The sequence below is a fragment of the Grampus griseus genome, assembly GCF_964374135.1.
Source record: "Grampus griseus genome assembly, chromosome: 7".
Lineage (NCBI taxonomy): Eukaryota > Metazoa > Chordata > Mammalia > Artiodactyla > Delphinidae > Grampus > Grampus griseus.
The window spans coordinates 103,810,220-103,837,988 of record NC_139001.1 but is presented as its reverse complement, the minus strand read 5'-3'; the positions used below and the strand labels follow the sequence as shown (position 1 = coordinate 103,837,988).

The following is a 27,769-nucleotide window of genomic DNA, read 5'->3' as shown; positions in this document are numbered from 1 at the left end:
AAATCGCTTCCGTAACTGAGCTCACAGATAAAATGTTGAGCCAAACAGTAAGTTTTGGAAAAATATATACCCTATGATACGATTAAAAACATTAAAAAAATGTAAAATAATGCCATCTATTTCTTGGTTATGCAACTATGTATATTAAAACCATAAAGAAATGCTAGGGAATGATGACCAGCGGGGGGTTGGGGGGAGGTGGAGGACACAGAGACATAGCAAAGAAGATTTTTTTATTTTCTTAGCTGAGAGGGTTTGGATGGTCACTTAAAAAATCCTGAGAAATTAGACTCAGTTGTTTTTTTCACGTTCAGTTTTCTTGGTGACTTAGCAGAGTAAAATGACCTAGCCAGGCACAGGCATCTGAACCTGCGGTGGGACCTTGGACAAATTAAGTAACCCCCTTGCTTCTCTGTTTCCTCATGTGTAAAGTGGGTACTTATATGTTGGTGTGAGGATTTTTGTTTTTTTAATTTTATTTATTTATTTTATTTTTGGCTGCGTTGGGTCTTTGTTGCTGCACGCGGGCTTTTTCTAGTTGTGGTGAGCGGGGGCTACTCTTCGTTGCAGTGCACAGGCTTCTCATTGCAGTGGCTGCTCTTGTTGCGGAGCACGGGCTCTAGGTGCACAGGCTTCGGTAGTTGTAGCACGCAGGCTCAGTAGTTGTGGCGCACGGACTTAGTTGCTCCGCGGCATGTGGGATCTTCCCGGACCAGGGCTCGAACCCGTGTCCCCTGCATTGGCAGGCGGATTCTTAACCACTGTGCCATCAGGGAAGCCCGGTGTGAGGATTTTGAGTGCACACATATATAGCTCATAGTATCCTATATGATATAGCTCCTAATTTTAGTCTGGATTCTAGAACTTGTAGGTCTTTCATTCAACTGCTAATAAAAGTCATTGATTCTTTCTAGTTTTCTTTCTTCCTTTTTTTTATTTTTAATTAAGTGCAGTGCTTTCTTTTATTGCTCTTTACCTTCCTTTCTTGAACCTTTTCAAGCCTTAGGATTTGTTTTTCCGTATTGCCTTTCTGCAAACTTTCTCAGTTGATGAGGTAGATGTGCTTTTGAACAGTGTAAGAAGCCGGTGGGAGTTCAAATTGCTTTGTGTTTTCCCTATCAGATTGCTCTTCCGATTGAATTATGGAAATGGGGGCATTTGTGCCCCTTTGAAAACAAAGAAGCCCTGTATTTTAAAAAGTTTAATTCCTTATCATTCTAGTCTTACCATCAGTGATTTTGTATTTATGAATCCATTTTTATTTTTATGGTTTCATGCTTTGATAATTGGAGTTAACACATTGCTTTACTTAATAATGGCAAATATTCTTCATAAATGCCTATGACATTGCATTATTTTTAGGTCACTTCTCTAGGTATTCCTAATATTGATTCTTTCTATAAACTTCATCTTTTTGCAGCCTAGAAACTTGCTGGCATACATGCTTTAAAATAGAAGTTTAATGCTACACAGCAAGACACATTTATTCTCCAGGGTGATCTAGCTTTTGCTGATTGCTGAGTTAAGAAGGTTTCTTTGTTTTATTTTGCATTTACTCTTTTTTTTTTTCCTGTAGTAGTTTTCTGAAGATGACAGCTAATATTCTTTCCTGCTTTTGGAAATTCGACAGACATGTCGGCAATGAACAGGAGAGAGAATTTAATCTGGAAAAAAAATTGTGGAAAAAAACCCTCAAGTGACTATCACCTCCCCATCTGAAAATAGAATATGCTAAAACAATTGAAAGCAAAGCACCTGATGGGTTCCTGAGTCCCTCTGAGGAGTTTCTGACGTGTCTGTAGAATTTGTGTGTGCACACAGGGACGCGTGTCAGGACCACACGTGGGAGACCAGCTCCCCCGGCGGTGGCTCAGCCCCGTGCCCCTTGCCCGAGGAGTGATCGCACGTATTGGAAACATTACGGAAGCACTGTTTTTGCCGTGTCCTCCAGGTCGGATCCGCACGCGACGGCAGAGCTCTGGGAGCGCCACCAATGTCACCTCCACGCCTTCCGACAGTCGGGGCCGCAGCCGCGCCAAAGTGGTCTCACAGTCCCAGCGTAAGAAGTATATTTTATGCTCCCTCTCTCTTAGTTTTATCCAACAGCCATTCTGTAGCTGAAAATTTATAGTATTTTCATCGACTTAATGGAAAAACACATTTCTGTGGCTCTAAGACACTGTGAATAATCTTGATGTTTGTTGGATGCTTACAAGACGGGGTATTCCAGTGTACCTGTGTCCCCTTTCCAGGTGATTTACACTTTGTGTCCCTAGGCAGGAAACATTGAAATGCAGTTTCCCTCCCCTCAAGCCTCCCAAGGTGAATCGTACTTGGGCTGGGACCCATTTTGCTGTTGATGAGGGATCCTGATGTCATTCAAGAGCAGCTCCGGGGGGAGATGACTTCATGCTGAGGTCTCTTCCCAGCGGCAATAAGTAAATCCATTCGAAGCTGCCCCCCCCCATCACCCGCTGCGCTAACACGCCACTCTGCTCCTTTCCTCCTGCCAGTGTGGGCTCTCGCTTCGCTCGGCTGCCCTCGCTCGCTTCCATTGCTGCTTCTCTGTGTGTGTTGAGTCACCTGATTTGTTAACATCAGCCATGAAAGCAGCCGTGGGCGGGATGAGTGTGTTCTGATCTCTCTTAGGATTCAGGCCTGGTGTCTCACTTCCCGGCTTCCCGGTCTGTGCACTAGGAGTGGGGCGGGGGGTCAGGGCCCTCCTGGGCAGGCGACCATGGTGGAGGTGCTTGTCAGCTGCCGGAGTCAGCCTCCTTCGTGGCCCCAAGAGCTGTCTGGCTTGTGTAGAGAGCGGCTAGTCTGAGGCCAAACCTTAGTTAGCTTCTGTCGTAGGTGTTTAGAATGCCTTCCTCAGCTCCTCCTGAGTTTAGATGCTTTCCCCATGTCCCTTTGATAACTAGAGTCCTCATGTTAAAAGAAGCTTATGTCCTTTCTGAAAAGAAAGTGCAAGGTCAGACATACTGCTGTGAGACGACAGCACCCAGGCTTGTTTGTCTGACGCAGAAGCCCATGCTTTTAATGTATTACACCATACCACACAGCATAGGTTGTGCAGGTGTAGTCCAGAAGCTTCTGCCTGGGGAGTAGTGTCCAGGCCCTGGTTATTCTGGTGAACCCTAGTGATACCTGGAGTCACAGATAGATGTAATACTCTGGTCATGACCTCATAAATATGAGTCGGGTCTTATCGCAAAAAAAATTTTTCTTGGCCAAAAATGTTTGAGACTCAGAATATAAGTCAATACGTTGAAATTGAGTTGAATAAAAAAATTGTATAGGGTTGTATAGGCTGTATAGGGTTGTTTCCTTTCTTGGAGAGTGAGGGCTGAACAGTATTTTCCATTTCTTTATGTCTGCTGTTTATTGGCCTTGGCCTCTGCAAGGGTCCCTGCCCCTAGCTGGGTCCTCTGCTTAAGAGGTGGTGGAAATAAAGTTCTTCTGTAGCGGGGGATGATAGAGCTTTAATTTTTCAGTCATAAAAATACTGCACTTTGCCTTGGGGATCCACTTGGAAAGCTCATCAGTTTTATTTTACTCACCAAATTCCACTCAAGGGAAAGAGACAACACCAGCAAACGACCAAGCCTGGACCTTAAACTTATATATATAAATCAAATATTCTTTTTTTTTTTTACATCTTTATTGGAGTATAATTGCTTTACAATGGTGTGTTAGTTTCTGCTTTATAACAAGGTGAATCAGTTATACATATGTTCCCATATCTCTTCCCTCTTGCATCTCCCTCCCTCCCACCCTCCAACTATTCTTTTAAAAATTATTTTAATAGGTAGATAGGAGCACATCTAGATATTTTACGAATGTAGCTATACTAGCATTCATAGTTCTGGTTTAAGAGTAAGTAGATTTCGTTAATATTAAATTTAGGACAGTTAACAGTTGGCATCTTTTGAATAGTTGAGGACTTAAATATGTGAGGATTAATGTTTAAATATTGGAGAATTTGGCATAAGACATTCAGATGAAACTACCTAGTAGTGGTTTCTTCCACTTGGTTGATGTCTCTGGAGCACCTCCTGTGTGGTGAGCACTGTGTGCAGGGGTAGAGATACACAGATGGTAAGATGCAGTCACTTCTGCCAGGCTGCTCAGAGCCAGAGGGCAGGTGCCCCCAAAGGGCCCGGCATCTTCTCTGCATCTCGTCCGCCTGGCACTGTGCCTGGCGCATGGTAGGTTCATAAGTGTTTCATGAGCAGATCTGAAATAAATGCTAATACAGTATGATGTGTATAAAGTAAAAATAAGTACGAAAATAGGCTAGGAGGAACAAGACCTAGAAAAACAGCCCTTTTGCTAATGTGTTTGTGAACAAAGACATTTGTGCTGTGTTGCATGCTGACCTTCTGTATTGTGTTATTGTCTTTTAATCCACTTTTTGCCTGTCCTTTGGTCTGCTCTCATAATCAAGGATCCAGATCTGCTAATCCTGCTGGTGGTAAGCCATTTCTCTTCTTGCTTTTTTTTTGTGTTTTGCATTCTCCCGCACCCCATGTTCCTTGCACAATATTAATTTCTCTCTTTATTATGAGCTTAGTTAATCTTGCTGCGTTTTTTCTGTATGTTCAAATTCTAGAGTTTGAAATGGATTTCTTTTCTCCTTTTATACAGCTTAATCGTTTATTTGTGTGCTCAGATTTTATGGGCAAAATTAATAGATCCTGAGACATGTTCTTCATGGGAACGTGTACTGATAATTTTATAATGAATTTCACTTAAACTGTAGTTAAATCATTATAAAGTACGAAGTTTCGTAAGTAGCCACCTGAGTGATTTATTTGAATGATGGAGGGGTGTGTGTGTGTGTGTGTGTGTGTGTGTGTGTGTGTGTGTTTAATTTCCAGGTAAGTGTTATTTTGAAGGTTTTTCCCTCTGGATCATTCTATTCTGCTACATGATAACAAATACTTGATATTTGCGCATTTTATTGCCTTCTCTGCTTAAGGAGATGATCTAAGTTAATGACTGCCATTTGAGTGTATTGGTACGATCCTTAAAATTTTGCTGCCTTCTCTAAGAAAGAATTTTGTTTTACAAGAAATGGTTATATAGGTATGTAGTCACTTAGCCATTTATAAAAATAACTAACCATATTATGATGTTAATTTCTAATTTTATTGCATTCACATCAGGGAATGTTTTCTATATAATTTCTACCTTTGTAAAAGGTTATTGAGATTTCCTTTGAGGCTTAGTACAGAGTCAGTGTTTGTACTATTCCTGTGTGGAAATGTGAAAGGAATGTGTATTCTGTTTGTTGGACTACGCACTGTGTGTATATGCGGGAGGTGTGTTTATACATATCTGTATAGTTTTGACTGCATGCTCTGCCAGTTTCTGAGTAGTGTATTAATCTTTCATTAGTATTAGTCTTTCTGAGAGATATATTAATAATTACGGCCTTTTCAATCTCTCTCTGTATTTTTATCGTTTTTGTGTTTTCTATCTCAAAGCTATGTTACGTGGAGCATAAAGTTTCATGATTATTATATCTTTAAGGATAATTATTCTTTAATCAATATGAAACATCCTTTTTTCTCTTTTAATGCTGTTTTTTATTCTGTTTTGTTGTTTTGTTATATGTATGTTGTTTGTCTCTTATAAACAACATACAGTTGAATTTCATTTCAGTTTTTTTAAACCAATCCAGGAATCTGTCTTTTAATAGTTGAATTTAATCCAGCCACATTTATTATGATTACCGATATGTTTGAGCTTATTCTTATCATTTTATCTTGTGATTTCTGTTTACCATATTTCTGCCTCCTTTTCCATTTGTTAGATTAATGGAGTCTTCCTTTAGCGTTTAAGAAATTTCTGTTATATTTCTACTCTTTCAGCCATTTTTTAACATACCCACTCCTACAGAAACCAGACCAGTTAATAAATAAATGCCTTTGTGATTATTTGTAGAAATTTGCTGTGCAACTGAGAGGCTTTTTGTACTCAACCTGAGCCTGCTCTTTTGAATCAGAAATTTTGCAGTCATTTCTGTAGAACTCCATCTTTAATTAACTCCTGTGTATAAATACTCTTTTATGAAAATTTGATGTTCCTTTATGCTCCTTAGTTTTTGAAAAATTAGTGATGTTACCAGCTAGAAAGCTATTTTTATATAAAATTCTCTTAATATTTGATCCAAACTCATGTGTAAACTGACTTCTGAAGTTACTGTAATTTATTTCTTGATTTACATCCATTATTCAATTTTGTTTCGCTTCATTTTTAGCTGGCAGCCGATCAAGTTCCCCAGGGAAATTGTTGGGAAGTGGTTATAGTGGCCTTGCTGGGGGTTCCTCGAGAGGCCCACCTGCGACACCCTCTTCAGAAAAACGAAGCAAGATTCCCAGGAGTCAGGGATGTAGCCGAGAAACAAGTCCAAACCGCATAGGATTAGGTGAGAATTCTCAAAGATCTTGAAACACCATTCCCAACCTGGTCATAATTTTGATTATAATCTAATGACTTTGTCTCCTGTGGGAAATAGCTGTTTTTGAACCGAGGATGTCACTTTGCCTGTGTTAAAAAGACATTTCAGTTTGTGCTTTTTACAGATGATAGCAGGTTCAGTTTTCAGTTAGGACTAACAAATATGTGGGGTTTACCTTCACACTGATGGGAAAGAACTACACCATTGTGGGCTTCTGTGGGTTAGAGTCATTTTGCAAAACATTAACCTGGGGGAATGGGCAGGCTTCTTTGCTGCAAAATTTCCTGCACAGGAGCACTGTTGCTTTTTCCATTTGTCTTTCACTGATTAGCAATAAATAGCCATTAACCTATATAAATATTCAGAAGCAATTTGTAGGGTCCACATTTATTTTGATTTTGCTCTTCTCTAACCCAATTGGTGAAAATTATCATCACAGAATATGTGTAGCTGTTACTTTTGACATAATGTTGTTCAAACATAAAAACCAAGAAGAGGAAAACTAGGTATATATAGTGTTTATTTTTGTGTTGTAGTGTTTAGTTTCTTTGTAGTAGGATTTTATATGAATGACTCTCAGCAGCTTAACAGTCTTTCACTCTATTAAAATCTAATTTGTATGCTCCCTTTTTAGTAAAACGGTTAGAAGTCTTGTGATCTACTGTGAAAAATCTGTGTTCATACTCTTATAGTCTCACCTGCTTTCTAAGGGTAAAAACCTACTAATGTGAAATCAGAATACTGTATTCTTTTGTCCTGTTGGCTTACCTTTGTCATTTATTCATTTATCTCCTCAATAACTTTTATTGAATACTGGAACGTTTACTGTGATGTGCTAGGCACATGTTGTTAGATCTTATGATTAGAAGATAAATGCAGTAGATTTAGCTTCTGACTTCAAAGAGCTTGTGATCTTAGAGGTGAAAATGTAAGACAGTATGACAGATACCCTGGCAGCTGCTCTGGGACCGTAGAACAGGAATGTCTGCCCCAGTCCTCCTAGGTTTCCTGCCAGGGGAGCCTTCCCAGAATCGGCCCTGTTTCGATGAGGTGTATAAGGTGGCACCAGGCGGGGTGGGGAGATGAGGCAGAGAGGAGCCTGTGCAGAAGCGGTCAGACGAGAGGGAGCGTTGTGCGCCCTGGGACCACTAGTGGTTTATCTGACGATAGCCGAGGATGTTTGTCAGAGTGGGTGGGAGATGCAGAGTGGGTGGGAGATGGGGGCAGAGGGACTGGTAGGGTCCAGCTCACGAATGTCCTTGAAGGCTCCCTGAACTTCGAGAAGGCGGTGGGGGGCAGGTATTTAAGAAGTAGAATCGAAAGGATTTGGTTTGACCAACATTTCCGAAGCAAGTGAGAAATGTAATCAAGCCGTGGTTTTGTTAAAATGCTGCGTGATGCTGACCTTCTGTGGGCTTTATGGAGCATGGTCCCTGAGCTGACCAGTTATTTGCATCCAGTAATAGCAAGTAATGTGGATACAACCAGAGAAAATATCATGACTGCAATATCTACTGATAAATTTCAGATTTGTTGTTGTCACATACGTGTATTTGGATCTGGTTTTGTTTGGAAAATACATTTGATTTCAAACCTAGGCTTGAGGTTTCAGCTGTCCTTTTCCCACAATTAGTTAAGTTTATAGGATGTTTCTTGGTGATCCTGACTTGTTTCATACTGCTAAAAATTCTTTTCTTTTGTTTTTGTTTCTGTTTTTGTTTTGCGGTACGCGGGCCTCTCACCACTGTGGCCTCTCCCGCTGTGGAGCACAGGCTCCAGACGCGCAGCCTCAGCGGCCATGGCTCACGGGCCCAGCCGCTCTGCGGCATGTGGGATCCTCCCGGACCGGGGCACAAACCCGCATCCCCTGCATCGGCAGGTGGACTCTCAACCACTGTGCCACCAGGGAAGCCCCAAAAATTCTTCCCTTTTTTGGGATTTTACTTTTTAAATTTATTAAAGATGCCATTTTTACCTTCTTGAAATTGGGAAATAATCCAACCTCGATTATCTAACATGACTCTAGGACCTGGCAGTCTGTGCTCTTAAGTATGAAGTTTGCACTGTGGGTAGCTGGAAAGACAGCGTTTAATAAGCCTTTGAAAGAAGTCCTATGGAACATCATCCATCAGTAAGAACTAAATAGGAGCCTGTCAGCCTTCCCAAGCGTTCTTATTTGAAACATCATTTTGAAGAAAGTTGTTTCCTTGATGCTCGTTAAGGGGATTAGTTGTGGATGGAGCTTTGAGGTCATGCATACAATTCTGATTAAAGAAGATACTTTATAGATATTTTTGCACATTGTGAGAATATACATACACAGTTATAAAATATATATGAGTAAAATACATCTTTCCACTTTTTTCGTCTAGTACTGCTTAGAGATTCCATTTTATGGGGTGTCAGATATGTTAGCATTTTTCTGTAATAGAGTGTATATTTCTTTGATCATTTAGTATATACTGGGTATATGTCTATGTGTCTAAACATTTGGTTCATTGTATAGCAACTTTAAATATAAATATTCAAAAAAAAGTAGGAGTATCTTTTAAGAATATTTTCTATAATCCCCAAACCGGTTAATAGTTTTCCTCATAGCTTGGAATTTGCCCTGAGAAATAATTCTAGTTATCTGCAAATTGTATTTGGTTCAACTACGCCTTTTTTTGTTTGAAATAATATTTCTTAACTAAATTTTCCAGTTTCACCTGTGATAAAGATGATGTCAGAGCTCTTTTTCTTTAGCATTTAAGGTTTCTTAAGCAAAACGGGATGTAATTCCTGTTGGATAACTAAGAAACAAAACCCTCCCACGCCCTTCTTTCTGAAATGTATTCCTTCATAAACTGAGCAAATGGAGGAGTGTGTGTGTAAATTGTTTCCTTCTACGTGTGACTTAGGGTAAAGTCACACGAATTGCTGACCTCTACAGCAGTCACGTTTTGGAAGTTGGCCTTTGGTTCCCTTGTTCTCCCAACTGTCTACTGAAAAGGCTATGAACACATTGGACTTTCTGCCCCTAACAGTCTGTGGATATGCATTTAAAGTGTTCTCAGATGCTTTTCTGGTTAAATGTGTTTTGAAAAAAATTGAAATTAATAATTCCTTTTAGCTCTTTGTTAGATTAGACTACTGTGTGCAAGACCAAGACATGAGAATGTCTAGGCTAGAGAGACGTTTCATGTCTTTAACTTCCGGGAGTTTTCATTGTTCTTCTTGTACTTCTGCTTTTGATAGGAATTCTGGTAGGAACCTTCCTTGAAAGACAAAAGTCAGGAGTTCCCTTAAAACGCTATAAAGGTAGAGTGTCACTCAAGGAATGAAAACCAGTCAGAGGGTTTTCCAGGCTTCCCAGCGTTCCGTGCAGGACTCCAGAACTCCCTGAGAAGCTTGCCTGCTTTTAGGAAGCTCACGCGGCAGATGTGTTTTATCGTCTCTCCCTCCTCTGCCACCCCTCCTCCAAAACCTGTTCCCACACAGAACGCTCACTCCCGGTGCTCAGTACACAGGGTGATTCGGTATGTTGTGGTGTAGTTTTGACGCCTAATCAATTAGTCTTTGTAAAAATCGTTTATGTGTATACTTACTTTAAATCCTCCTTGTAGGTTAGTCTTTGGAAATGGTGTTGCAAGTAAGGGGGAACTTCTTCCTCTTGTGTTTTAAATTATCCAACATTTGAACTGTTGATTTCACCGCTAAGTGTACTTGAATGAAGTTTGGGGCCAAACCATTCACAGAATTGTAAACAGAATTCTTTTTCTCCATGTTCTTACCGGCCATATGGTAAAGAAGGCGGTCAGGACAGATGGGTGAATGGACGTTCTCTGGGCCAAATACGAGGACGGTGGACCTCGTTAAGAATTATGATTGTTGTTATTTCACGTGGCATCTACCTATTTCTTCTCACGTTCTTCATTGCCCTCACAAAGCAAGCTCAGCCTGGGGAGAGAGCAGAGCTTCCCCATTGTTGTAATATATCGGCTCACTTAAAGCAGGGAGTGAGAACTATGTGAAAATTCAGACGTAATCGGGCAAGAGCTATAAGAAAATGGTCAGCTAAGCATGCCCATGTGTGAAGACCTATCAGGACTGGCCTTACTGCTTTTTGATGATTGTTTTGGAGTGGCCAGTGGAATAAGACAAGGTTTTCACGTATGCCTTTCAGCAGGGACCGCAGACATACCTACGTACGTACATTATCTCACAGTACCCTTTTCATTTAAATAGTGGGGACTCTCTCTCTCTCTCTCACCTTCCTAACTGGAGGCTGAGATCTAGAGCGGCTGAGTGGCTGGACCAGTGAGCTAGCATGGAGCTGGAGAGGGCATTTCTACATTAGATGTGGTAGTGGCCCCCCTAAGGACTCTTTTGTAGGTTTTATGCAACTTTTCCTTTACTGACGGGATCAGTAGATACTCCCTAGTTTTTTAAGTTTAATTTAACACCTGTTGCTTTGGCCTTCATGGTAGGAGCAGGAGGTGTTTAGAATGTTATCAAGAATTGCTGATTAAATTGTCACTACTACTCTGGTGAAAACTCAGTGCTTCCACGTCACTATAGCAAAATGAAGGAGAGTTTAGGAATTCCTAGAGAATTCCAGATGAAGCCCCATTTTGACTGATGGCTGAGATTGCGTTCCTGGGCTTGACCTTGCCTTGCTCGCCAGCACAGACCTGATAAACCTTTGCACATCACTTAGGTACCTTTAGGGTCTCATTCACCTCTGGCACTGAGCAGAGACCACAATAGGAAGTTGGTTTGGTTTTTCACTTCCATGTTCTTCTAACTCAGGGAGTTTTATGATTCTGGTTTGTAAGACATTGTTGTTACGGTTTGGCCATATAATAAATCTACCTTTGCTCTGAAATTATAGGCTTTGCTCATTGCAATGTAGTAAGCATGGAGGTTTTTACATCAGTGAATCAAGTTTATATTTTCCAAACCTTCTGAGAAAGGCATTTCTGTCTAATCCAGAATTAGTAGATCCTCTCAAGATGGAAATATTTGTTGTTCCCATCAGCTGTCATGTAGGTGGCTACGTGCTTTCAGTTTGCAAAGTTGTTTTTGAGTATTTTGCCAGTACTGCGTTTCTGTTTTCTCAAAGCAAGCTGAAAAATAAGAAAATCATGGTCTTTCATGAGGTTTATGGCCAAGTTATATTGGCCGTTAGGCTGCTCGTGGGGTTCTGTCGTCTCAGCATCCTGTGATGTGAGAAAGTAATTGGCTGTTCTCAGGCCAGTGCATGATCTTTAACCATGACTGTTGGGACTATCAGGCCACCTGGGATGGACTCAGGTGTGAGGCTGGTGAGTGGAGGTGCTTGGGTAGGGGTGACAGACGGATCTTTTTGGATTCCATAGAAAACACCGGAATGAATGTCGAGACCAGTGACTGAGGGGTTAGCAGTCCCGATTCTTTATATCCCCACACTGATTTGCAGCACGCAGGCTCTCTAGCAGGGTCAGTCCTCATGACTTCTCTTTGTAAAGGCCAGGCTGGGGGAAGTGAACAGTCTTCCTTTTAATTAGGTAAGTTCATAGAGTTCAGTGACCAGAGCCTTTATTCTGTTTTTAATCCAAATTAAAGTATCTTTCTAAGGACCCAGTGCATATGAAAATGACTATGGCCTTTTATTATCCTCTCGGGGAGGAGTGTGCTGAAGCCATAGCAACTGATCATTTCCAGGAGACTTTGGATCTTGTATATTCTGATCCAGTTTGCTCTTTGGAGAGCTTTCTTTTCCATTTCTTACCGTTAGGTGTTATTTCACCTTCCTACTGAAATGCCCAGCTTTGCGAGGCCGTGGGCAAGTCCAGCTTTGCCCACCCCCTCCTGTTGTTGGCCCGTCAGTCAGTGAGGCCCGAGCAGGGGCAGGCGCGGGCCGTGTCGCGATTACGTGAACGGAATGTGACTGACCATATGTGAGTTTCTCTGTCTTCATTAAACTTGTTCCCCTTCTCTGAAACCCCTCATGCTGCACGCTAGCACGGAGCAGCCGTATCCCTCGACCCAGCATGAGTCAGGGGTGCAGCCGCGATGCCAGCCGTGAGAGCAGCCGCGATACGAGCCCCGCTCGGGGCTTCCCTCCGCTCGGTGAGTACCCGCCGGCCTGGCTCCTGGGGCTCCTCCCGCCCCGCCGGGCCCAGCCACCTGCCTCTGTCCCCCGCCGCTGTCCCGTGCGCCTCTCCGCTCCCGTCCTCCTCCCGAGCCTCCCTTCCTGTCCCCTCTGCATGCTCGGATTCTGGCAGTTCCCAGTTTTCACATATCAGGGGAAGAAAGCACCCATGCGCCCTGTACTGTTGTCGTTTAGGACCACTTGCTCCGGGCAAGCCCGTCTGCGAGGTCGTTGCCAGCGTGTGGCGCAGCTCAGCCAGAGACCGTTGCTGCTTAAAATCTGAGCGCGTCCAAAATGTCTCCGTACTCGCTGAATCTCTGCAACCTGTTTTGAATTTTACCAGGGATCAGCCCATGCGTGATTCACTTCAGAGAAGGAAAAAAAAAAAAAGTATCATCATGATAACATTTAGGAAACTAAGCATGTGCTCGGTTTGGGGGTGAGCACATTAATCGAAAAAGCAGCATGAATATTAGCTCTCCTTCTGTGAAACGAGTCACTTCAAAGCTTTCTTTAAAGCAGTCTGCAAATTGCTTTTGGATAAACGGCCTCAGTGTACAGCACAATGCAAAACCTTTATGTTCACTGTTACTTATTAAGATACTTTTCATTCTTCCTGGGCTCAACAGGCTGTTTAATGTTTGTGATCCGGTGCCACCCCAGGACAAAAACTTTACAACATTTGGTGGCCATGGTACATGGTAATATTGTACCTCTGATCACCAGTTCGGTGTCCGTTGGGGCTGCTTGTCTGACAGACGCCCCCCGTTTCAGTTTTCCTTACAGCTAGAATTTGTACTTTAACAATTTCTAGTATTCAAGAAAAACAAGACCAAAAGAGAAACATTTATGCTTTATAGAATATTGAATTTACATTTTCTATTTCGTTTTAATAGTCTTGCCTTTCTCTAAAATGGACATATACCTTTTTACCTAGTGCAAATTATTAATCCTGTAAGATGTCTATCAACACATACTTTCACACACACAAAAAAAAAAGAAAAGAAAAATGTTTTGTATTCTTCAGTAATTGTGTTTCAGTTCTTGGGCGTATTAAGTGCTGTACAGCTGTGTATTTTTTCCTCATGATAAGCATGACAGGTAGAAATCACTTTATACCGGTAGGGCCTAGGCCTGAAGTTATTCTCTGGAACTGTGGACTGTAGCAGTCTGTTACTTTGACTCTAATTATGAAACGGGTCTTTCAAATATAAAAATGTCACTTTGGAAGATGGATGTTACAGCAAAAGCATAAGGTTTTAATATTTGCCACTATCTCCTTCTAAGTCATACACTCCTTCCCAGTATCTTTTTTCCCCCAATTAGTATCAGTACTCAGAATCTAGACCTATTTCTTCATGACCACTGTCCCTCGTGGAGTTCTCAGAAAGAGCAGATGGACGGATGCAGGGCCCTCTAGACGATCACCTGACTTCGTGAGGAGATACCTGTGTGAGGTGTCCTACCTGATGGGCATGAGGGCCTGAGTGGGGCAGCTCACCTGGTCCCTGTCAGCTCTTCCACAGCAGTTCACAGCATTAGATCAGAATCCTCAAAAATCCAGGGCAGCAAGGATGATTTTTTTTCTGAGTGAACTGGTGGTGTTTCCTTTTAAGTTAAGGCTGTGTATCTATGCATCCTTGTTCACGATTTGACCTTTGAAATAACCTGTTCTATAAGTGAACAGTTCAGTCTGGTTCTTGATTATCTTGTCTCTTAGAGTTCAGTGTTTTTATTTCACGTGTACACTGCTGTTTTTGTTCCTGTCCATGGAAGCAGCCTTTGTGACCCAGCATGTGGTCTGTGGACCAGGCAAGGTGTGCTGGATTCTTGAGGTCCTGCTTGGACCCTGAGGAGCTGAGGGATCCAGTCTGATTTCCACTGAAGTGTTTTGGTGATAGCCCGGGTTGTGGACGTGTGTCATTGCTGCTACCACAGCTGGAGCTGTGGCTGCAGACATCTCCCCTTCTCACAAGCTCTGGCACCAGCGTGGTCTTCTGTGTGGTCAGGGCAGGAGTTCACATCATTTCAGCTCAGTTTTTAGACCATGACTTTTTTTCTTTCTTGTTGGGTTAAATCTGTTCATAAAACTCCTGTCCAGCAGGAACAGCACCAGTGCCCACATGTCCCTGGCACCATGCTGAGTGATCAGTGGGCATATAACCCTTGTGGGTCCTGTTCAGCCTCTGGGACTGGTATCGTCGTCCCTCTTGTCTCGATGACAAAACCAAGACCTGGGGAGTGGAGGCCGCTTCCCCAAGATCACACGGGTCTGACTTCAAAGCGTGGCTGTTCCCCTGCCTCACCTGAGGTGTCTTTCATTGGTTCCTCTGAAATGTACTAACTGCTTTCTGAGGCCTCTCCAGGCTCAGGTACAGAGAAAGTGCTTGGCCACGTTTCTGAGTCGGGATTTCCAGGTGTGGCAATGGCACCTGGGAATTCATGGATAAGTCCCAAAGGTTGCTGTGCCCCCTGGGGAGCCTCCTATGCCCTTCGGAGAGTGTGATGTTTCCTTCTTATTCTCATTCACTTTAATGTTCATTTCCTACCCCCTTTATAAGTCAGTGAGATTTTGTATTAGTGCCCCTTTGAATCAACTTATGTAGCCAACCTTCACTTTTTAAAAGAAGAGGACAGAAGTAATTGTTTCAGTGACTACATATTGGGTTTGAGCTTGCATTTTTCTTAAAAAGTTATTTTGGACCATTTTAATGGTATGAATACATAGTGACAGTGACAGCTTTTAGGTGAGATTAAGGCTCTAGGACTCTGCTGTCAATGAGGTTTTGATGTAAGCGGGTCCACCTTGGATTCCATTGTGGGACGTTCACTTGAGAATGTGACAGAGAACTTGTTACGTGACAGATTTGCTGTAGAATATTCTGTTGAAACAGAACCAAAGGACGACTTTATAAGGAACCTTCAGATCAGGTGTTGCTTAAACATGGTTTTCAGTTTAAACTGTCAGGATACAATACCATTGTGCTTGTACAAGAAATGAATAGTTTGCTTCAGTCTTACAAAATGTTTTGCCAGTTTCCTTATTTAGGGAAAGTGATTGTTTTGTAATACCTGTTTTAGAGCTTGCCGACTTATTATTGTGTATCTCGAGGAATTAGGGATTTTCTTTTTCTTTTGCATGCTGGTAAAAATTTGTCCTTACTGACCAGGTAACCTGTGCTGTTCAGTACCCCTTATCCCGCAGATATGCACATTTCACAAGGTGACACGGGCTTAAGTAAATAAAATTGTGTTGAAGAGTTTGGGGTTTTGCCATTTCATGACTAAGCATGTAAACGTGGGAGGATTCTGGACTCTGGCACTGCTTAGTGTCACTCTGTGAAACCTATGAACTCTCTGTGCTACAGTCACCGTGTTCTTTCCAAGTAATGATAGAAGCGTGGTTTTTTTTTCTTTTTTTTTCTTTTTTCTTCTTTTGAGGTAAAGAAAAAGCCACATATTATGTGGCACTCGGGTCAATAAATTCAGGTTTGGACCCAAGCCTGTATTTCATAATTGTTTCTAAAAGTTATTCTCTCCACACGAGGATGGAGTTTGGTGTATGTTTTCTCAGACTGATGAATTGATGCGATATAATATTATGAGTACTTGCTAGCAAAATAACATTTATTAACCAGCACTGCTGCTGTTAACCACCACGGTTTATTCTGTGCCTGGTAGCGTTTCAAGTGTTTGATGTATAGTCTCTCCTAATTCTCTTAACTCCCAAGAGGAGGGTACCCTTGTTGGCCCCATTTCACAGATGAGGAACTGAGACACAGAGAGGTTTAGTACTTTGCCCAGGGCCCACACAGCTAGTTGTGATCTGACCAGGACTTGCCCCCCATATGTCACGGAGCTGGTGCTCATAACCAGAGGCCTGCAAATGCCTCTCCAAGGAAGGCTGTTAAACTTATTACAGCCAACTTTCCAACAGTTAAAACAGTGAGTTCATTAATCATTCGGATATTTCTGCAGCAGAACAGCACACATGTTGACTAGGGAAAATGGAATACAGTTGTTGAGCCCCTTTCTTTTTTTTTAAATTGATTTATATTTTACCTGTGAAGCATGAAGTCTTTTATTTCTTTTTTATTGAAGTATAGTTGATGTACAACATTGTGTTAATTTCTACTGTACAGCAAAGTGATTCAGTTATACATACGAACGTTCTTTTTCATGTTCTTTTCCATGGTGGTTTGTCACAGTATATTGAATGGAGTTCCCTGTGCTCCACAGTGGGACCTTGTTGTGTATCCATCCTGTATATGAAAGCCCCCTTTTTGTGACTTCATTCTGTGTCTGTTGAGAGAACGTTGTGTGAACTTATTCGCTTCTGTTTCTGGTGCATGGTCGCGTGTGCATCGCATCCTGACGGGAGGCGTGACCCATCCTGCTGCTCCGCCCCCTCGGCGCGCCCCTGGCGTCCTTCCCGTGCCCAGTCTGTGGTGGCGACGGTGGCTCCCGGGGGCAGCGTGCACCCGGGGGCAGCGTGCACCCGGGGGCAGCGTGCACCCGGGGGCAGCGTGCACCCGGCGGCAGCGTGCACCCGGGGGCAGCGTGCACCCGGGGGCAGCGTGCACCCGGGGGCGGGGGCCGCTGGGTGCACAGGCAGCCCTCCTCCTGCGCCAGCGCCCCGCATGCAGCCCGGGGGTTGTTGGCCCTCGCTGTCCATTCGTACCCAACATCATCTCTTTCCGTGAGGAAACACGGCCGCGTCGGGAGCAGCCCCGCGTTCCCTCCGGTCTGTGGCCGCTGCTGTCTCAGGTTCTCGTGTGTTAACCCTGTGGGTGTTGCCGTTCCTTTTACCTGCAGCCTCTCGACGTCATTCCAGGTCCACTAGTGCTCTTGCCACGGCTGACTCTGTTGGGCAGTCAGGTGAACACGCGCTCATGCATGCCATGCCTGTCCACGCTCATTGTCACACGCTCATCTGGTTCCCATCAGTGTCCGCTAGCACTTGGCATGTATGCACCTCATATTTTCTTTCCCCCCACGATGTGCTTCTATTTTTTTTTTTAAGTTGTTGAATGTTTATGGTCCTGTTAATAGGCCGTAGATGCTTTGTAGCCAGTTTGACGACATCATTTTTCCAGTGTTCGTATTTATGTTAAAACGAAACAAAACAAAAGGATAGGGAAGCACTTCTGCCCTCCTTTCACTCCCTCCCCCAGGAAAACAGCAGCCCCAGATAGGTGTCCTGAAGGGTCCCTCGGAGGAAGTGGGGTATGGACCTCATCCAGCAGAGGCTTCCGTCTCTCAGTCTTAACTCCCAATAAAGTGTCTGTTAATGCTAGTTACTACCATCCGGTTCTAATTACTTGGAGGTACTATTTAGTGACCAGATGTCCCAGATTATAGCAAACCTCATTTCATATGTATTGAAGGAAATGGATTGTCCTAAAGCATTTATGGAAAAACAAATCACGATTAGGATAATCAAGTCAGGCCAAAGGTAGCCTTTGCAGCCTGCAGAGCCGAAACACTCCATCTCAGCCTCATTGTAACAGTACCCCAAATGCCCTGGTTAGCCTCTGGGGCAGAAAGTGAGCATACAATAATGCATCAGTTTGCCGGATTTAACTGGCATCATTTTGATACGCTAATAATCCCTAATGACTGTAGTTTTATCAACTGAATACAAGGCATAATCTGTTAAATCAGACTGTTGATGGTGACAACTGTGACCAATTTACTGAGTTAGTGTCTCTGTTTTTCCTCTAAATGAAGCCACCTATGCATTTTATTATGTATTCTCTGATTAGGATATTCCCCTGAAGATTATGGGCCAGACTGAGGGCACAGTCATATGTATCCATCTCGTGGAAACTGGACAGTACCAGAGAGAACGTAGAGCAGATTTTGGTCTGGCGAAAACAAAAGGCTTATAAATTTTCTTAGGTCCAGACAAACATTTCCCCTTAAGATTTGAAATTCAGTTATCTACGATGTATATCAAATGATCTGCAGTCACTGTGTATGGCAAAGCTGTATGCATCTGGGAAGCACAGAATAATTGCTTTGTTCTTACAGTTTTAATTTTGTGTCTGAAAAATCAGTATTATCCCTGGAGCAAGAATTGCTGGCATGAGACCTACTTTTTTTTTTTTTTTTTAAGATTCTGTTTTATTTACGTTTATGCTGGGTAATTTTTAAATGGCTTATAACTGAATTACTTTCATTCTGTTACTCATAAATCCCTTACTATCTACCCTTTTTTAATGGAAAAAAAAAGAGACTTGAACAAAGATCATTTATAAAACTATGTGCATAATAAATCTCAAATTTATAATGTTATTTCAGGTGATGATTTATATTCTAGAGAGAGAGAGAATTGTTTTGTGGTCTGTTTTTAGTTTATTTGGCACACTAAATCACCTTTTAAACATACACGTAATGGTGAAATTCAGTACGAGCAACAAGTGCATTAAAAAAGGGGATAGTATAACATACAATTTTTGTTTCCCTCTAAAAATTCATAACTATATAGCTTTTGATAGCAGTGTTTAAATCTTTTCCCCCTTTCTGTGGCAGTGGAAGGTATAACGTTTCGAAGCTGACAATTCAAAAAAGTTAAATAACACTTCCCTTTTAGAGCTCACCAGTTTGTAGATGATGTCTTGTTACCTACCCAAAATTTTAAATATATCATTTTATAGGAAAGATCAATTATGTAAAACCGACATTAGCTTTCTTTTATTTCTTTTTTTTTTCTAAATGCTTCATTACTAGAATATGGCACATGCAGAGACTTTCCTTGTCCAAACAGTGTCTTATTTGTTAACAAAGAGAAAGCATTTTTAATCTTAACATTTTTCTTCCAGAGGTTTATTATACATTATAAGAGCCTTTTACCGGACTGCTTTGTCTTGAGCTGCCACAGCTGTGAGCAGCAAGGCCTCACAAGGGCAGTGAGTCCCAAGCAATCTCAGCACTTCTTAAGGAAGGCTGGTCAGCTTACGTAATGGGACTTTTAAAAGTTAGTCTCTTTGGACTCAGCGCTTTCACTGCCGTGGGCCAGGGTTCAACCCCTGGTTGGGGAACTAAGATCCCGCAAGCTGTGTGGCCAAAAAAAAATTAAAAAGTTAGTCTTTATTGTCCATGCTTGTTAACAGGCTTAGAACAGTTGTTTGAACTGCTGAAGTTGGAAATTGTTTTGCATTCTGTCCATTCGGTTGACACGTATAAGGATTATCATTTAAAAATCCTTTGAGGGACTCAGGAGAAATTTATATTATCTGAATGATTAATGTTTTGCAGCAAAGATACTAGCTTTTTGTGGTGAAGTTTAAAGAATTTTAATAAACTGATTTTTAAATAGCCTTTGGTGACACAGGCATCATGATGAACAAATACCTAACATTAATTGAGCTTAATAACAGTTGAACAGTAGAGACACTAATGAAAATTTGCACAGAGATCAATTTAATACATTTGTTTCAAATTTTAACTTTTTATTACACATTGCGTTAGAACTCATTGATCAAACCATGAAGCTTTCTAATCAGTTTGACCAAATGTCAGGGCCGCTAGCCTTTAGAGAGAATGCTGTATACATGAAAAGACTACCCTCATGGCCCAGCCACCTTCTATAATAAGGTCCCCCCCATGTCTCAACACTTTTCAAAAATAGACTGTCATTAAAGAACCGTTTCAGTTGTCAGGATGTTTTTGGCACGATCGTATTAAATGTGAACAGGGTGAACCTCTGCCACTGATAATAAGCAGGTCAGGTGTAGTTGAAACTACAAGTCAGGTGCAGTGAAAATTGACTAGAGATGCTTCCGTCCTCTGTCCAGTAAGTGGGACGAGGCAGGAGCCGTCGCAAAGAAGTGAAAACACGTGAATTAAAGTGACACATCTTTTGCTTTTGTTTTTTAACTAGACCGGTTTGGGCTCGGCCAGGCAGGAAGAATACCTGGCTCTGTGAATGCCATGCGGGTTCTGAGCACCAGTGCAGATCTGGAAGCTGCTGTTGCTGATGCTTTGGTAAGAGGCACGACGTGTGTGGAGTCTCTTTGAATTACTCACCTGCGTTTTTCTGTCTTAACAGGAAGTAGTCTCCAAACCAGGTCACTAAATCATGACACTCTTTAAACTGTGTAAATTTATATTATTATGCTTTTCTTCTTAAACTGTGAACTCTGTACGTAAGTGAAAACTGGCCTTACAAGACACAGTAGCATCAAGTATGTCTTCTGTGCTCCGCAGTATCAGTGAAGTTGTGATGACATCAGGCTTCTCTGATGTCATTGGGCTTCTTCTTTTCCTTTTTTATCTTTTTTTTTCCAGCATTTCCTTTATTCCCTTCTATTGCTTCTGTTGCTTTACAGGCTTTGATGGCATAGCCTAAGCATATCATTGTATAACAGTAGGTCATAGCGTTTGTGGTTTGAAAATCTTGCGTTTATTCCATTTCCCTCACTAGTTGTTCCATATGATTTTATGTTTGTTTGTTTAAATGAGTCCTTAAGTCATTATTTACGGAAACTTTCCCAGATTTTGAGGTCAACTCTGAGGATGTGAAGCACTAGTGAAGTATGTTTTTGCACTGTTACAATGTAATATCTAAAAAAGCAACGTAAAGTGATTAGAAGTCCTTAAACTTGTGGTTATAGCAAAGAATTCCTAAGTAGAATCGGCTTGTGGTCAAATGGCCTTTTAAAGATGCATTGCAGCTGGTAGTAACACAGCCTCTTGTACTTTCTGGTTTATGTGCTCAGCATTTAAAATAGACATTCTTTAGAACTTCTCGATCTCTGGTCTTGCTTGTACTGTTTTAAGACTTGTTCTCTTCTAATGAACAAAGGTAATAACCCCGCTTTCAGACCCTGAGGTTTTAAATCAAGCCCTGTTTCATCTGATCAAAACTTTATAGCGTGTGGCCACAGTGATCAGACCCCTGAGGTTTTAAATCCAGCCGTGTTTCATCCGATCAAAACTTTCTAGTGTGTGGCTATAGGACCAGACCCTGAGGTTTTAAATCCAGCCGTGTTTCATCCAGTCAAAACTTTATAGCGTGTGGCCACAGTGATTCCAACTCTCATCCCTCCTGGCCCTCCCTCATTTATTCCTGCTCAGCCAGATTTCTCTGGCAAGCATCTGTGAGCAGGCAGTTTTCCGCTCTCCTCATGGTTTCATGGTGAGGGCTGCCCGGCCAACTCTGTTCATCAGTCTTGTGTGCAGGAGGGCTTTTTCTGGCAGATAACTGCAGTTCAGGATAATTGCTTTAAGCAGGACTTTAACTTAAGAGTCACGAGGTGGCGCACAATTCTGTGAAGCGATTCTTCCTTCCAAGTTGCAGCATTTGGAATCTGTTTCTTACTTATTTCGGGACTTGAAGAAGTGGGGGCCAGAGGGGTAAGAAGTGATGGATGCGCAAAGCCCTTGCTCGGTGAGACAGCACTTCGGTGGGGGGGGGGGGAGGGGTACAGTGCCCAGAGTGCCAGGGGGCAGAGCAGGACTGGAGAGTCTGGGCTTTGCCTTCACCTAACTTGGGCTCTTCTCTGACCTCCGGCTCCCCGTACACCCCCGCTGCTCTCACTACTACGTTTTGTCCAAACTGCTTGGTCTTTCCAAGTGACCTGCTCCAGAAGAGATAGCGCCGGGATGGTACACAGTCCTTGCTCGCAGAAAAGAAGTCCCGGGGCAGCATCTGTCCTAGGAGCAGGCGACAGAGTGAATAGCGACATTAGGGATATACCTCAGTGCTATGTGGAGAGTTTCAGCAAAGAATTCCAGCAGATACCGGAAGTTCTCATAAGAGGTGTAGGAGGGTTAGGAAATGCCATTGTGAAAGCATTCTTTGTTATTCGCTTGACACGAATCGCTTGCTAACCTGTATTTTTGGTTTGCTAAGATATGTTCTGCTGTACACTTTTGTTGCAAGAACGATCCCCACATATGCTTCTGACATAATTCTCTATGCTTTTTCCCCATCCTTCAATATTTTCCTGCCTACAGCTGTTAGGAGACTCCAGGAGCAAGGTACCAGTGCTTTAACTTTTGTTTTATGTTTTTTTTTTTCTTTTTTTTCTGTTGAGTATATTTCCTTTAGGAGCTGGTAAAAACAACAAAAAAAGTAGCATAGTGTAGAAATTCTGTTCTGAATTGTGATTTTGTGGAAACTAGTGATGCTGTTGCTAGTGATGGAACTGGTCATCTCTCACATTTGCCTCAGTGTTTTCGATATCAAGCTCTGCCCTTTTTCCTACTAGCGTTTCATTTTAGTTATTAACCTAGTTTGTGTCTCCTCTTACGTCGTTATTGATTCATGAATGGATACATTCAACATTTTGCTTATCTTAGGAACCTAGTTGATGGGTAAGTGAGATGACCATATAATTATCATCCTACCAAGGATACTTTTGAGAGTGAGAGAGGGTGCTGTTAATAATTATGCTGGGACAGTAGGTGGAAGGCAGAGCTGTCCCGGCGTACAAGTCACATTCCTAGAAAATTACATCAGTACAGTTTAAGCCAGTAGCTATTTGTTTTTCTCTTGGACAAACCGTATTTTATAAGTTTTATCTATTTTATGTAGCTGTTGCTACATTATATAGGGATTTAACTTACAGTTTTATATTCAGAGGTAAGAGAAATGAATGACATGGGTATTCTAGTCTACAGAAGGCCTATTAGTGTGGTAAAACTTTAAGTCCTTAATAAAAATGGTTTAGATCATTTAGGAATCCTTTTATGTAGGACACTCTGCCACTGACATTGCAGTGTCAGACGTTCTTAAGGAAGCATGACTATTCAAACAAATTTACTCACAGACCATGCTCAAGATAGATTGCTTTTGACTGGGAAGGGGCTGGTGGGCGCTCACACTTAACAGTGCGTCAGGTGCCGAGCCGGGCTGTTTAACATATAATTCCACTTAATCCTGACAACAAGCCTGTGAGAAGGATAATCGTTGTCATCTCAAAGATGGGGAAACTGAAGCAGACAGATGAGGAGGCTTTCTGAAGTCACACAGCCAGTCTGTCTTACTGAGAAGGCCATGCACCGCGCTAGAGATCGTGCTCTTTCCTCTGTGCTGTGGGCTGCTCTGCTTGTTACTCACCCTACGTCTGCTTTTCTGTTTTTACTCCCCTCATCTGTAAGCGCAGGGAAAGGGCGGTGCATGTGCCTGTGTGTGTCTACGTTTAGCTCTCTGTCGTTGGTTTTGTTTGGTGAGACTCACGCCACCTGTCCGTGTCTCCCCCGACCCGTCCTTGGATCTGGCAGAAGAAGCCCGTGAGGAGGAGGTATGAGCCGTACGGGATGTATTCCGACGACGACGCCAACAGCGACGCGTCCAGCGTGTGCTCCGAGCGCTCGTATAGCTCCCGGAACGGGGGCATCCCCCACTACCTGCGCCAGACCGAAGATGTGGCCGAGGTACTCAACCACTGCGCCAGCTCCAACTGGTCCGAGCGGAAGGAGGGGCTCCTGGGCCTGCAGAACCTGCTGAAGAGCCAGAGAACACTGAGGTGAGGGCAGGAGGCCAGGCTTGTGAGCTCAGGCTGAGTCCCGTGTTGCCCTCCCGGGGCCTTACCCGGGCTCCCGTCATCTCGAGAGTTCTTAACGGAATTCCAGCCGCTGGGGCAGGCACTAAAGGTGCTGGGAGGGCTAAGTCGTGGTCCTTGCCTTCCGGAGAATTTGAAATATCCAGCAAACACTTTGTAACTGATTAGGTTTAGAAAGCATTTGGTCCCCTATGGCTTACACTTGTCTATTAGGTGTTATTTGAGAAATCTCGGTACAGTTTGCAATTTAGGTCAAAAGTAAAACAGGTCTGCAGGTTGGGACGGTTTATTACACTTTAGAGTCGCGGGTAAAATGATACCAGCCTCAGTCTAGAGTGTTTTGATCCACAGGCGTAGGTATAGTTTATAAACATGCAGAGTAGAGAGGTGCTCAGTAGGGTACTCTGAAGCACTCTTCAGCTTTAGAATTGATTAGTTTTGCTTTTTTCTTTGTTTCTATATTTCATAAATTTTCTAAAATGAGCGTGTATTACATATACCAAAAATATGTGTTTAGACCATATTTCCTCAAATCTAAGGCACCACTGACACACCATTATTTTATATCTGAGAAGAAATGCTGCTTATTAAACCATGACAGCACTAATAGGTCATTACTTATAAGATGGATCTCAAAATTACAGAGATGTTTGAACTACACTATATTATATTCTTCGGGTAACTTTTTTTAAAGCTGTATGGTGAGACTGGATAAATGTCTGTGGTCATGGATGGCTCCGCAAAGCCACGGGAGCATTGACTGATGAATCACTGGGCTTCAAGCGCAGCTGTCCAGTCAGTCTGGCCCCTGCCTTATTCCTTCCTGCCGCCTTCCCTCCCCACCCCCTGGCCCCCCTTGTTCTCTTCTGTGCATGCGTCAGGAGAAGTTTCACCACACGCGCTCTGAAGTGCAGGTCCTCTCTGGTGCTCTAGTGACCTGTCAGAAAACAGAAAAAAGGATTTGCTGTCATCATTCGTCAAGAATCTGCTCAATTCTCGTGGCCCCAGTTTCTTGATTCTTAGTGTTCACCAAGTATCCATTGAATAATCTCTCGAAATCTGTTGATTAGCGTTGGTCTGATCTAGATTTCATTGTTAGCAATGTTAAAGGATCACCCAACCTGAGAGGGATGATTTGGGGAAGAAGGTGAGTCTTTCTAATGAAACCTCGAAGCAGAAATGGGATTCAGTAGTACAGTTCAGGGTAAGAAAAGTCACGGGGGCACTGACATGAAATGCGTGTTTGCTTTGTCTCAGGCACGGTTGCAGGTAGGGTGTGTTCTTTAATCCTTTTAGCAGTTCACTGAAATGGATACAAAGATATCAGAGTACTTTGGCTCTAGCAGAACTGAGATTAAAATCCAGGTCTGTCTGACCCCGAAGCACATGCTTTTCCTAGTTGATCCCATTGCCTTTCATTTGTGGTGGTGGAAACACACCTGCAACGAGGTGAGCGGGATGTGGCTCATGGCTTTGCCACGCCCACATGTGTGAACTCAGGTGATCACGCTCTGAGAGTCAGTTTCATTTTAGAATGAGAGGAAGATGATCGTGATTTTTTTATTCCTGTGCAGTTCCATCATAAATTAAAATTTAGATAATTGATTTGTGAAGAAAGGACTTTGTTATATAAAAATTATATAAAATTTATGTAGTGGAACGAAATAAAAGGATTTTGAGAAGCTGTAACTAATTTCAGTACGGGCTTATTAAATATTAAATTTATTTATTTCTATTTTGTTTCCTCTAGTCGGGTGGAGTTGAAAAGATTGTGTGAGATTTTCACCCGAATGTTTGCTGACCCTCACAGCAAGGTAAGGTCTGGGGAACCTGCCCACTTGTGTTCCTCTCTGCATGTCTGTGTGGGCCGCATAATACACGACTTCAGAGTGGGATACCAGACCCGCAGCACAGTGTAGACCTTACAGACTGAACCCCAATTTCAGCAATAGTTTGTTATGGCTTCTGAAAACAGAATTCTTAGAAACTTCCAATGTCCATACGACATCAAGTTAAATAAAGTGTGTTTCAAGTAAGGGTTACCGTGGAGAGAATGAGATGTAGTCTTTTACTTATTCAGCAAATATTTTTGCATACTTAGCCAAATGGTGGGCTGGGTGCTAGGATGTAACAGTGTGTTATAATACAATGCCTTCCTGAAAAAAGTTACAGTAGTGAAGAAAATAATCAAGTTATGTAATTTTTTTTTTTTTTGGGTACCCATGTAGAATTTGTCTATATGGGACAAAGATAGACAAATGGAAGCATTTATAAAATGGATTTACTGAAGAACCACATTAAGTATTTCTCCAGACACCAATAGAATTGCCGCCTCTAAGAATTTGCTGGATGGTGGTCACTTAGCTGGTGCCTACACCTCCTGGGGACCGGAGGAGGACTGCCTTTTGACAAGGACTCCCTGCTGAGGGGAGAGCACCCAGGAGTGAGGGACAGGCCCTTTCTAGGAGTGGAGCTGAGAGCGGGACCCTTGACAAAAGTTCACTTGGAGTTTAGATTGTAAATAAATACCATTTTTTGGGAGGAAGGCTTTGCAGGCTGTTGCTGTTCGATGGTTTTAGAGAAAGAAAAAACAGAGGAATGAAGATATCGGGAAAGTTAAAGGGTAAAGGACAGAAACTAAAGTAGAAATTGAGGGAACCAGAAATCAGCACCAGCAAATCTTAAATGCTTGATGTGCAAGACTTAACTGTCTTACACTATCATTTTCCTAGTAAAAATGGCCTCTTCTAAATAAATCCTCCTGGGAGAAAGAAATCTGTGGTGGCCAGAAAGTCTAGCCAGTTACTGTGATCGCCCTTCTTTTCCTACACTTTCGTCCTCACAGGAATTGTCCGTGAAGTGTCAATCATCCATCCATCCGTGCAGTCATTCAGCATTCACTGAGCACCCACTCTGGGCTAGGGATACAGAAAACAACACAGGACCCCTCCCTGCCTCTTGAAATGCTCACGGGAGCATAGGAGAATGAATGCAGGGGTGCTCCTTTTTGGGGCGGGGGCAACAGTTCTCCTCAATATTGGTCTTAAAGCATGTCTTAAAATTCCTGTTATGACCCTCACAGCAAGGTTGACATTCACAAACGTTGAGTTTAAGGACCAGGTAGATATCCAAAGATATAATTATCAAGATTTTCTCTAAGATAGTATTAAAAGCAGTAAGATTTAAAGCATAAACATAAGGTTTGTAAGATGTATAGCATCAGGGATATTAGATGGATTTGGACATTGATGAAATTTCTATTACCTGTCACCTCTAGATTGCTGATTCAGAACCAGAATGTGAGGATAAAGAAGGAAATTTGTTTCCATCAGAAGGCTCTTGTACAGTGAGTTTGCAGGTCTCAGTTTAGTAAATATTTGCTAGCTGCCTTTGTGCTAAGCCAGGAATCCCACAGCTGGGGCTCATTGACTTCTTTCTGAGCCGTCTCACGGGAGACCCCTGGTGGTTAATGTTGCTGAGCTAGAACTGAGTAGGTCTGCGATAGCCGGGTTGTCCCAGGAGAGCAGGACGCATTTACCAAGTAGGGTGCGCAGTGCCACCGCTAACCTCTCTGAGACTGGTTCAGGGGTGATCCACCGTGAGCTCTGTCTCACCGTAGGGAGCAGTGGTGATCACACAGCAGCGTGAGGATTATGTCAACTGTCGGTGTCTTTC

The 27,769-nt window shown here is 42.6% G+C and overlaps 1 protein-coding gene across 6 annotated transcripts in view; it reads left to right on the top strand.

The window, feature by feature from the left end:
• CLASP1 (cytoplasmic linker associated protein 1) overlaps window positions 1-27,769 on the top strand; it is a 268,179-nt gene that overhangs the window by 178,165 nt on the left and 62,245 nt on the right. For 5 of the 6 annotated variants that reach the window (XM_082658008.1, XM_082658009.1, XM_082658007.1 and 2 more), the window contains 6 exons: window positions 1,952-2,059; window positions 6,266-6,433; window positions 20,467-20,570; window positions 22,545-22,568; window positions 23,814-24,058; window positions 25,845-25,908. In XM_082658008.1, coding sequence (XP_082514134.1) covers window positions 1,952-2,059; window positions 6,266-6,433; window positions 20,467-20,570; window positions 22,545-22,568; window positions 23,814-24,058; window positions 25,845-25,908 — 713 coding nt within the window. Of the gene's footprint in view, window positions 1-1,951; window positions 2,060-6,265; window positions 6,434-20,466; window positions 20,571-22,544; window positions 22,569-23,813; window positions 24,059-25,844; window positions 25,909-27,371; window positions 27,441-27,769 lie in introns of all 6 variants that reach the window. The other variant, XM_082658012.1, reaches the window with a different exon arrangement.